This window comes from Epinephelus fuscoguttatus, linkage group LG4 (assembly GCF_011397635.1).
Source record: "Epinephelus fuscoguttatus linkage group LG4, E.fuscoguttatus.final_Chr_v1".
In the NCBI taxonomy this organism is placed as follows: domain Eukaryota; kingdom Metazoa; phylum Chordata; class Actinopteri; order Perciformes; family Serranidae; genus Epinephelus; species Epinephelus fuscoguttatus.
In genome coordinates, this window is record NC_064755.1 from 39,211,691 (window position 1) to 39,223,775 (window position 12,085).

General features: G+C 41.2%; 1 protein-coding gene across 1 annotated transcript; it reads left to right on the forward strand.

The window, feature by feature from the left end:
- Positions 1-218: 218 nt before the first annotated feature.
- Positions 219-11,408, forward strand: LOC125887121 (uncharacterized). Its single transcript, XM_049573673.1, has 6 exons — positions 219-539; positions 3,491-3,760; positions 5,286-5,558; positions 6,794-6,912; positions 7,522-7,864; positions 9,412-11,408. The coding sequence occupies exons 1-6, from the start codon at positions 296-298 to the stop codon at positions 9,732-9,734; spliced, it is 1,572 nt and encodes a 523-aa protein (XP_049429630.1). The 5' UTR covers positions 219-295; the 3' UTR covers positions 9,735-11,408.
- Positions 11,409-12,085: the final 677 nt, after the last annotated feature.

The window sequence follows — 12,085 nt, forward strand, 5'->3', positions numbered from 1 at the left end:
CAATTACAGCCAGGACCCTCTTGTAGGGTCCGCCACAAAAATATAAATCCCGTTAATGAGAGGAGGAGGTATCCCGAGACTGGACTCGAACACGCAACGTTGCGGGTGTCTTGGGGTGTCCCGTAGTTTTCGAGCATGCGCTGTAACCTCTCATCCCTGCAGTGTTTGGGGTCCGGGGTCACGTGACGTCCGGCCGCAGTGTATTGTGGGAGCTCAGCCATAACTGTTGGCGGTTATTTCGTCGACTGTTTATATTTTTTTAGTAACTGTCTGCGTGTCTGTCGGTCAGGTATCGATGGGGGGAAGAAACTGCTGCGTGATAAACTGCCGCCGCAGGTCTCATGACCACCTCGGGAGGAAGATCCCAAACGGACTAACTTTCCACTGCTTCCCCGCCTGGAGGACCCATGAAGGGAAGCAGGTATCCCAGCTAACAAAGCGCAGGAGGGAGGCCTGGGTGGATGCGGTCGGCCGGAGCGACATCACGTTCCTCCACATCTCGTCCTCCATTAGAGTCTGCTCCAGACACTTTCACTCAGGTGAGTCTCAGCCAGGTACATGAAGACTACAACACTGCACTGAGTGTCCAGTTTATTAGGTACAGCTGTGGGGGAAAGTAGTCAAATGCATTTAGGCTATTTAAGTAAAGAAATTAAAGTTACTATTTTGTACTCAATTACATTTATCACACAAAACATATGAAGACTTTCTAAGATCTAATGTTTAGTTATAGTTATAAGCTAACAATGAACTTTATTTGTATATCACTTTTCAAAACACAGTTACAAAGTGCTTTATGAGACAAATAAAACAGTATACACCATCACGATAAAGACGGCAACAAAAATATCGATCATAGGCTAAGACCAGACCAATACAAAATAAATGAATAACCAATAGAATTGATAAAAGAAGGAGAAAATTCTTGATGAATTTTAGTCATAGGGGTCCACATTTAACAACAGCAAAACTGTATCTAAACATCAGTTTACAGACCTTTATCAACTCGTGTAGTCTCGTTTATCCTGTGTATGCTCTAGGGATGTCACGATTATAGATTTTCTTGGTACGATTATTGTCAGAGAAATAATCACGGTTTTACGATTATCACAATTATTATGCATTAATTAATTTCACACTATAAATGTGTAAAATCACATGAACACTCCTTACAGATCTTTTAAGTCTCATTTATTTCCATGCCAACATAACAAAAATAATATAGCAACAAAGAAAAGTAACCAAAAAGTGCAAGATTTAATGACAATAATCCCATTGGAATTAAACAAAAATCACCTCTTTTAAACATCCACAGCAGGATTTCCCTTTTGGGAAAAAAGGTTTCAAATGCTACATGTATTTCTTTACAGACTTTCTGTAAACTATATTACAAAAAAAATTTAGCTAGCTTTTGACTTATAGATGCCCTTTGAAACATAAATAATCCATACTTCATCACTCAGAGACGCCTAGTCACCTGTATCACTTGTTTAACTTTGTTTTCGTTCCGTGAGAGTTGTGCTGATCTGCCTACTGTATATGGTTCCACATCCCGGCATAATCTTTGGAGAGTGACGGTGTTGAGGAATCTTTACAAATAATTAACCATGGCGTTTAAAATCGCGGTTAATAGTGAAATCAAGTAATCGTGACATCCCTAGTATGCTCAGTACTTCACAAACTGATGGGAAACTGAACTAAAATGAAACGAAGGCTGCTCACAATGGAGGGACAACTACGCAGGTTGATTTTAGCGCTGCTCATCGTGGACTATATTGCTGTCATTGTTCATTTTAGTCAAAGCATACAGTTTGAAAACGAGGCGCGGCTCCAACTAGAAAACAATGTTTTGATGCATTGGATGTGCTGAATGTGCATATTAAGGCAGTACAGGAGGAGGTGCACATTAATAATCCTCCAGGACTGTAACATGCTCATGTTTAACCCAAACAATGTGTCATGTGACTGCAGTTGCTTCACATCCAGGTCGGAACACCTTCTCACCACAAGCGAACTGCACCAGAGTTTGTTTGTAACCGGACCGAGACCACCTCTTCAAGAAGGTCTCAATCTGGGCCCCGTTTCCCAGAGCCTTCGTAGCACCACGTGCATTTGTATCTTAGGTCTCCCTTAAGCTTACAGGCTGTTTCCCAGAGTCTCCTTAGTGAGGATATATCTTCTGAAAGGTATATCTTAAGAAGGGCGGTCTGAACCACTTAGTGTTTATCCTGTCACAGTTTTAGCATTACTAGGCCAAAATTATGCTTTTTAATTCACATCTAGACTCCTTGCGCAAATTACATCATTAGTTTAAAATTAACTTAATCAAAAATGATAATGAACATTGAATATCATAAATATATAGGTTTATTTACTTACTTATTACTTACTTATTCATTTATTTATACAGGCCATACCCTCCCACTATATACTGAATATCTGACAGATACTTGACAAATTGATCAAATTGAAGTTTAATGGGGCCAGCTGGAAACTAATTAAGTGGGTGGCACCAGCTGTATAGACGATCAAGCAAGTCACCTCTGCTTGCTTCATTGTAGACGAGATTACGTCTGCTTTACAGCATATCGTTGCGCTCAATCAGCTGGACCAAAGACATCGCCGTCCGCGTAGCCATTTGGTTCATGTTAATCATTTTATAAGGACAAACTTCAGTCCGCTTGCTGTTTCTCTGCTTCATCATTAGTCTCCTTGTTTATAATGAGCTGCGCATGTAAGTCATTTTTTAATGTGATATGCTTCAGGCGTATTAGGACAGTGATGTATGGACTTGGCTTCAAATAGATGAGCAGATGTTCTGTAAAAGGCAAAGCCTCATTTATGATATAATATTTGATGGGGGTAAAATTATCATGGCAATACTTTTTATATTACAACATCATTTATTTACCTTTATATGAAATCAATCGATGTGTGCATCATCGATTAATACACTTTCAGCACCATGGTGAAGGACAGCTTCAACTTAGGATGTATCTTTAGCAGCTCTCCTTACAAGCACCCGCTAAGGGACAGTTAGTACATTGAAACTGGGAAACAGGGCCCTGGTTGTTTTGGTGCACACCTGAGTGTGATTGCTGTGTTCACACCTACCCAAACTACTTTAGGAAGATTTTAGGACCATATCGCCCACCCCTAAGAGGCAGCAGTAGACCAGCAGCTTTCATGTTCAGTGAGGTAAAATATCTGTTTTTGTCAGTGGAGCCAGCTTTGAAGAGAAAGTAAATAAGTTTCATTCTCAGTTCAGTTCCCTGTTAGAAAGAGCCGTCTGTTTGTGAAGTACTGAAGTGGACCCCATTTACTTCAAGTCAGAATGTAAGAATAAGTAAGAATGTTGAAATGTTTTTTTGTATTTTCTGTTTGCTGTGGAGGCATGCAAGAAGAATGACATGACACAGGCTAAGTAATTTATATACGAATGATCCTTTTGGGTGGTGAAGTATTCCTTTAACACCTCCTGTGTTCGCAGGTAAACCAGCTTATGAAATGCTGGTGTCAGATCCAGACTGGGTCCCATCACTGCACCTGGGTCACAACGAAGGAACCTCAAGACGCCCCGAGCGTCTCCTCCAGTCTGTGGAGAAGGACAAAGACCAGAACAAAAAATCCACCAAAACCAAAGACCAAAACCAAAGACGCCACAAGCGTCCCCTACAGTCTGTGCAAGAGGACGGAGAGCAGAACCAAAGATGCCCTGCAGAGATGAGTCCTTCACATGAGACAGAATCAGCAGCAGGAAGTGAGACTGACTTCTGTTTCTCTGCAGCTGAGGCTACATCCACACTGATACAGTATTGTTTTAAAAGGAATAACTATTGCTACCTTTAAGCCTCGTGTCCAAACCGTACTAATGAACCTTCATTAATATAGGCCTATATTTTATCTACAAGTGCACGTCACACACTGAGCGAGCCGCCTGTTAATGACGCTGTGGGCTAATGGGCATGTAGCTACTTCCATGTTTCAGATGATACGTCATGTTTGTAGTCGACCAATGAAGATGAGTTTACATATCACCTTGGGTTCGTCCTTCACCTTCTCAAAATGATCCCACACTTTGGATTTCCTGCCCGACATGTTATTAACTAGCCTGTGGAATAACCGCAGGTACCAGCCCTGGAAATTAGGGGCAGGGCGTCGGATGCCGCGTCTTTAACCACCTGGAAAACACGAGGCCAGGGATGGGCACTACTCATGTGCCTTTTCTGTGCCAGCTTTCAAGAGCGCGGCAGAGGGATGCGTCTGAGGTTGCTAAGCAACCGTAACAAGCATCGTATAGCCTATTTACCTGAAAACCTGAGTGCAGAGCTGATCCTCTTCCAGGAGTTGATTTTAAGTGTGTCGGCCTATCGTCTGTGGGACACATGTAAAGCTCTGGGTAGCCCTGCACTAACATGATCAACTTTTCTGAATTTATCAGACTGAATATTTACAGAAGAAGGAAAAATATCTGTCGGCTGTGACTGGTTTGTAACCTGACTCCTGTCTGACTGCTGAGCGTGGACACTTCCTGTGTCTGTCCTTTCAAATTAAATTCCCACATGGTCCAGTCATAGGTTTTGATTTATTTTGACAAGGTGCAGCTCCGAATGGAGTTTCACTTTTTTTTCCCGGCGACTAAGCAACCAATGAAATCTTGCTGACTAATGACCTTCTTGTCGACTAATGTTTGGTTGACTATTAGGTGGCAGCCCTACTTCAAAGGCAGGCTCCATTGACAAAAACAGTAATTTTACCTCACTGAACACATGAGCTGCTGGTCTACCTCTGCCTTGATCAGTTAGTTTGATTATGTTACCGTGTGACTTTGGTGTATTAAAGGGTTTGTTCGGATTCACCAAAGTCACATAGTAACACAAACTAACTAACTGATAGAGGCAGCAGTAGACCAGCAGCTTTCATGTTCAGCGGGGTAGAATATCTGCTTTTGTCAATGGGGTCTGGCTTTGAAGAGAAAATAGTACGTTTCTTTTTGTATGTAAATAGTCAGAGAAATGACAAATAAAGTGAATCTGAATCTGAATAGATGAGTTTCATTCTCAGTTCAGTTCCCTTTCTGAAAGAGCTGTCTGTTTGTGAAGTACTGAGCATATGACAGGATAAATTAGACTTGGATTATACTGCACGAGTTTGTAAACTGATATTTTGATATCGTTTGGCAGTTAAAACTGTGACAAAAACAACATAACACAGGCTAAGCAATTGATATACAAATTATCATTTTGGGTGGTGAAGTATTCCTTTAACACCTCCTGTGTTCACAGGTAAACCAGCTTATGAAATGCTGGCGTCAGATCCAGACTGGGTCCCATCACTGCACCTGGGTCACAACAAAGGAACATCAAGACGCCCCGAGCGTCTCCTCCAGTCTGTGGAGGAGGACAAAGCACAGAACAAAAAAAAATCCACCAAAACCAAAGACCAAAACCAAAGATGCCGCAAGCGTCCCCTCCAGTCTGTGCAAGAGGACGGAGAGCAGAACCTAAGGCGCCCTGCAGAGATGAGTCCTTCACATGAGACAGAATCAGCAGCAGGAGGTGAGACTGACTTCTGTTTCTCTGCAGCTGACGCTACATCCACACTGTTTCCCTTTTAAAGGAATAACTATTGTTTCATTAGTGTCCAAAGTGACTTAGTGTCCAGTGAATTTGAATCCCCTAAAACATGCGTCCACTTCCTTATTGGGTCTTATCAGTAAAGACGTGTCCTCTCCTGATTTGTCATGCTTTGATATGTTGCTGTATTTGCTTTGCAATGACTCCTTATCTACCTTTGTCACGAGATGACTAAAGGTGTAAATAAAAAAAAACCTATTTCTTGTGCTAAAGTACGCCTCTGACGGCCCTCTTAATTTCAGTGTTTTCTCTTTGGGCCTCCAAAATCCTTCAAATGAAACAATTCAATTCCATGATGACATCTTCAGATGTTTTGTTTAGTTCAACACTCAAAGATATTCTGTTTACTGAGATATAAATGTTTGAGAGGTGATTGGACGTGTTTTAATACTGTTGCTTGAGAAAGACAGAATTCACTTATTGATCATCAAATTAATTAATTCTTTGTTGATCTGTTAGTTGATTAATCATTTCAGCTGCAGTCTGTAAACAGGCTACACTCAAGTGTGAGTTCACAGAGAGAAGAAAGGTGATGATGTGAAAGTCAAACATTGCACAAAGCTTTACTGTTTTTACAGTTCAAATGAGTAACAAGCCACACAAACAGAATGTCGTCTCTACTTCAAAATCTCCAAATATCATCAATCTCCGAGTGCCAAAGACAATTACAGCCATGAGTTCTTTGACCAAGAAGCAGTAGCCCCTTTTACACTGCCAGATTTTCAGCGAATGTTGGGCCGATTTGCCGGCAAGCTGCAAGCGTTTAGAGACACAGAGCCGGATTGGAGAGTTGCCCAGTTTTCCGCAACAGGAGGAGCTGTTGATGACTGTTGATGATGCCGCACGTGCAAGCCACTGGCGGTGGATAAACAGGAAACAGCTGATAGCAGGAATGAGCAGCTAGTAGCAAGAGGGAAACACAAACCTGACGGATGGCTGATTAAGCAGATGCATACGAAAAATATGAACCTGGTGTGCAAAGGCCTTAAGATAATTACATCAATTCTGATTAAAAGCCAGATTAAACAGGTCTTTAATTTACTTTTCGGAATCAAAGGGTTTTATTGACTGGTTTAAATGCAGGTAGGCTGTTTAGACGTCTTTATTTCTGGGAGTAGACATTAAAATGGATTTTTCTGTACAATCTGTTGTTTCAGGTGAAGAGATGCCAGCAATCCGTCCCTGGAGAGAAGTTAAATCTCTGCTGCAGTCTGCTCTGCAGCGTCAAACCAACTTCAACAAGCAGCCTGTGAAGAAGACAGACCCCTGCTTCAGAGTATGACTCAAACTAATACTTTCACGAGCACTTTACACACAGAGATTGCGCCGTAGGGCCGCCATGATGTCCCTTCTTTATACCCCATTATTACACAGAACCAGACAAAGATGGTGTCTTGTCGATTCCGTGTGTGATTTCAGACAGCGGACACTTTCGGCTGCTGTTCTTCTTTGAGTTAACTGCCAACAGCTACTTTTTAAATCTCCTGTGGCAGGTTGCACACAGAACAAGTTGTCAGAACTTCACACTCGTGCCGCCCATGATCCCGTCCTGCTGCTGGCTGTCCCATGTATACTGAGGTTGCTTTGATGCTGTCACTACCTCCATTCTGGCAAGACAACTCTGTCCCCTTATTCCGCAGTCATACCCTTTATTACAGGACAGTGAGAAGACATAACAACATAAAATTCCCACCTTGAAAAGGCTCTGTAAAAAGGGCTACTGACACATTATTTCTCTTTGGCTCAATTTAAAAAATGTCATCTAGACCATCACAAAAAACAACTAATTCCTGTGGGGGTTTTTTGTTTTTGTTTTTCATTGTCATTAAAGTTTCAGTAGATAAAAGTTGTTTTGATGAACTAACAGGTTCATATCTTGTTTCAGGACTTCTTTAGAGACGCTCTGGAAGCTTCTCTGGAGGCCTCCAGCAGGTCCAGAGCTCTCTCAGCCCGACAGCCCTCCTCTGAGAAGTTCAGCGTGGAGCTGAGCTTCAAACTTCCACCTGTGAAGGAGGCGAAGCAGACCTGTGAGGAGTCCTCCTCCTCCTCCTCCTCCTCCTGTGAGAACTGTGTGAAGCTGCAGAGCAGGATCATGGAGCTGCAGGAGAAGCTGTCACATCTCACAGGAGAACAGGAGGACTCATTTGTCTTCAACAAGGCTCCCGTCCAACTAGAGCAGGGGCTACAGAGTCCTGAGACAGCCCACACAGAGGAGATATACCCTGAATGTAAGTCTTAAAGGAGACCAATTAGTCTTTTCCTTATTTTCTGTCTATATATGATGTTACCGTGTCAGATGTTCATATTAAATGTGTCCAAAGTTTCTAATAATGAGGTAAACCTATGTCAAAGTAATCCCTGTGAATAAAAACCTCAGGCTTCAAACCGTTCTGAATTCTTTGTTTCCAACAACACAAGCTGACGTCATCTCGTAATGGATGTCTTCATATGATCATCAGTTTCAGGCTTGATACTGCATGTGTTCACATTACATACACTGCTACTTGTAGCTACATGCTAACAACATGGAAACATGTAATCTCGGTTAGTGATGTTGTTAAAAGGTAATTTCGATATCTTTCAACATGGACCCTATTTTCCTCTGCTTTTGTGTCTAAGTGGCTAATGGGAATGACTTTTTGAAATTGGTCCAGTATTGAGTGAAAACGCTGCAGCCAATGCAGTGTACACACATAGCACACATGCGCACCGTGAATTTATGTCCACTGAAAGTGTTGGTTTTTGTCACTGACAGGTTCAGATTGTTATTCTAAGTGTCTGAGAACATCATGGAAACGATCCCCACAGAGATTGAGCTTTTTGTTAGAGAGTAAGATTCTTCTTGTTTAACCAGAAACAGTCCCGAAGTCGCCATTGCTCCCATCACCAGACTCATTTTGTCATCATAAAACGCACTTCATTCTAAGTCGACAGAAACAAAATATTGACATAGGACGCATTCACACAGGAGCTATTTGGCCTGCTTTAAACGAACCCTGGTCCGCTTCCACGGATAGTTCGGTTCATTTGGTGTGAATGCTTATTTGAACTCTGGTGCAGACCAAATGAGCAAACCCTGGTCCGCTTGAAAACTGAGGGTCTCCCACAATGGATTTCTGTTTTCGGTCCTGGCCAATCGATGAGCGGGGTTTTCTTCTTCCTCATGCTTTTTTTTATTCCTGGTCAGTGGTCGTTGCGGGCAATACAGCCCCCAAACGAGCAGCTGTTGTAACTGCGTGACGTTGTCCAGGTGGTTTGGTCCACTATAAAAAGTGCAGTGTGAGAGTGAACCGAACCAAATGAAGGTGCAAAATTCTTTGGCATTCCCCGCCCAATGGAACAGAGTCCCCCCGACTATCCTGGTGTGAATGTGCCCTTAAACTTCCTGGAAAGTTTATTCCAACATCGGAGCTCATCTGCAAAGAACATAACTGAGAATTAACAGTCTTTGTTGGACATAGAGGCAAATGTTCCACCGTTAGGATGAATGTGATCAGTACTGACGTGATGTAAGGAAGGTTCAATGACCTTGAGTTATTTGTCTCATCTGCATTTGAAATAGTTTAAACAGGCCTCTGAATGGAAAGTTCAATGTTAATTTGCTTTCCTGCTGAGAGTGAGATAAAAAAAAAAATCAACCTGGTGTCTGTGTGAAGTGCAGAGCTTTTAAGCGCTGCGTTCACACTAAACAGGTCTTTAAACTTATAAAAAGTGTGATAACAGCAGTTTTTTTTTATGTCAAGTACATGTTAAATGTGTCCGTCTGCCCTCTCAGGGATGGAGCCTCTGTCGTCACTTCCTGAAGGTGAAGATGACCCAGGCATGGGCTCGTCCAAGTGTATGCGTCGTCGTCGTGTGACTCGACGCTTCCAGAAGGCCTGGCTGAAGATGTTCTGGTTTCTACGCTACTCGTCGACGCTGGATCAGATGTGGTGCCACGTCTGCCGCCTCCACTCGGACAAGTCCATGAAAGGCAAAGGGTTAATCAGAGGTTCCCGGGTGTTCAAGTTCCACAACATCAGGAATCACAGCCTCAGCCAGTATCATAAAGCCAACGTGTCGCGCCACATGCTGTATATGTGCAACCTGCAGATGTGACACGTTTCGCTGCTCTCAGAGATCCTCTACAAACTGAAGGTGTTCCACTACACTCTGCTTTAATGGGAACATTCATGTCTGATGACATTTCTCCATAAAACAGTTCAATAAGCTATTTTCTTAAACTTAATCTCCTCCTCTGTCATGTAAAAATCCACAATCTGTAAATATTAGGGGTGATGAGAATCTATATGGTGTAGTTTGGCAGTATTTTGTATGGAAACGCTGTATCAATACACAGATGTCAAGTATCTTTTTTTTTTTGGTATATAAATCATAAATATTGCAACAACAAATTTAACTTTTGGTAATAAAGAGAGTAATAAAATCCATAGCTTTTTCGTTCCAATAGATGCAAGAATAAAAATTACTGAAGAGATTAAAAACTGTATCTCATAAGATAAAAACTGACTGTCACGAAGATTTTCCTTAATGTGCAGTTGAAAAAAGGTCATACATTGCAATTTATTTGATCTCAATACTTATATAACTAAACATTTAAAATCAGATAATATTGTATCACGATGCCATCGTATCAGGGGGCCCTCTGGTGATTCCTTCCCCTACCAAACATTAGTGATTTCTAAAGTTTCTGGACACAAGATGCCTCCTGCTTCACTGTGAAGTCTGTGTTTCATACTGCGCCCTGATTGGCTCCAGACTAGTTGTGATGTCATAAATCATGCAAATACATAGAGGTGTTGAGGTGCAGCTGATATTCAGTAACTGCAGCATAAACATCTGCTCTGTGAAGCACGCCCTGTGTTCTCATTTGAGAAAATCCCATATTTTGTTTTCATTCATTTCTTTTCTTTCTTTTTTTACTATATAAATTATTAATATGACAAATACAAATTAAACTTTAGCGAGCCTACTAGAATAATCTAATAAATTGCTTTTTCAACTCACTAGATACACTTTGTTGCTGCAGAAAAAGAGGTTGATGACCAGACTAAAAACTTTATCTTATAGGATAAAACCGATGTTGACAGAGTTTTCCTTTGAGGACAAAATTTACAGTTTAAAAAAGGTAATAAATCACAATATTAATGCAATATATTTTATCGTGATACTCAGCATATCGCAATAATATTGTATTGTGACTAAATGTGAATCCTCTGGTGATTCCCACCCCTAGTTATAAGGGTACCTGCGAGTTTCCCCTTTACAGACACGGCCACTTTATCTAGTTGCATGCATGTGGAGCAAAAATGATGCAGTTTTTGTTGCATACAGTATAAATGTGTAATTTTGGCCTTGTATATTTGGGAATTTCTGCATATGGGGGTCACTCAACAGTCTTTGAACTGCAGGGAATTGCATAAATCAGGTATGACTGGAAAGCTGAGATTCTTGTGGATTCAATGAGCCCAGTTTTATTCATGTGTGATGATGTTAGCTCCCATAGTAGCTAAGGGTGTTAATCACCAGCTTCATCACGGTACGATATTATATCGATTTGTTTGGATGACGATACAATGTTTGCCGATATCACAAAGTCACGATACGATTTTGATTCAATTCGATTCAGGAGCCTGCGATCGATATGACACGATATCATATGCCCATCTAACACAATCATTTATATCAAGTCACAAAAACAACCAGAATATGATTTGACCATTTTATTTCTGAGCACTGTTTGTTGTTTGAGGGGAGGCGCGCTTGCCCAGAAATGGTGACACAGACGTGCTATGTGAATTTCAAAATAAATGTGTATCTTTGAGATGACGATATGGATCGATGTTTTCATTTTGCATCTATATAACTGGAGCATTAATCAATGAATTGATGTATCGATGTGGATCGATGTTTTCATTTTGCATCTATATAATCGGAGCATTAATCAATGAATTGATGTATCGATGTGGATCGATGTATTGTTACACCCCTAATAGTAGCCATTTCTTTGAAACAGACCTCCCTGTATAAAATGACCCATAGTGACCTCTAGGATAATCGAAGCCTCATGAAACTTTACAACCACAAACTAAAGTCCTGGAGCATTCAGAGTATGGATGGTTTTCATAGCTATATTCACAATAAGAAGGTTTCTCAGCAGGTTCCAGAACAGAGGTGGTCGCCATCCAGTCGCCAAATCTCCAAATATCAAAAGTTGTTTATACCAGATAACGGCATGGATTTTTTTATGGTGTTTCTGACAGTCTTGGTGTCTTTAAATGGTGTTTTGGAGGGATTTTGACCATTTTTATCAATTCTTGAGGGATCAATAATGCTTATATTTAGCAACAAAACTGTGAAACCAATGGTATCAACCCAAAAATGGCTGCAACAACTTATGAGACACAAATGATCACAGGAATGTCGCTCATATACTTCCATCTTACTCT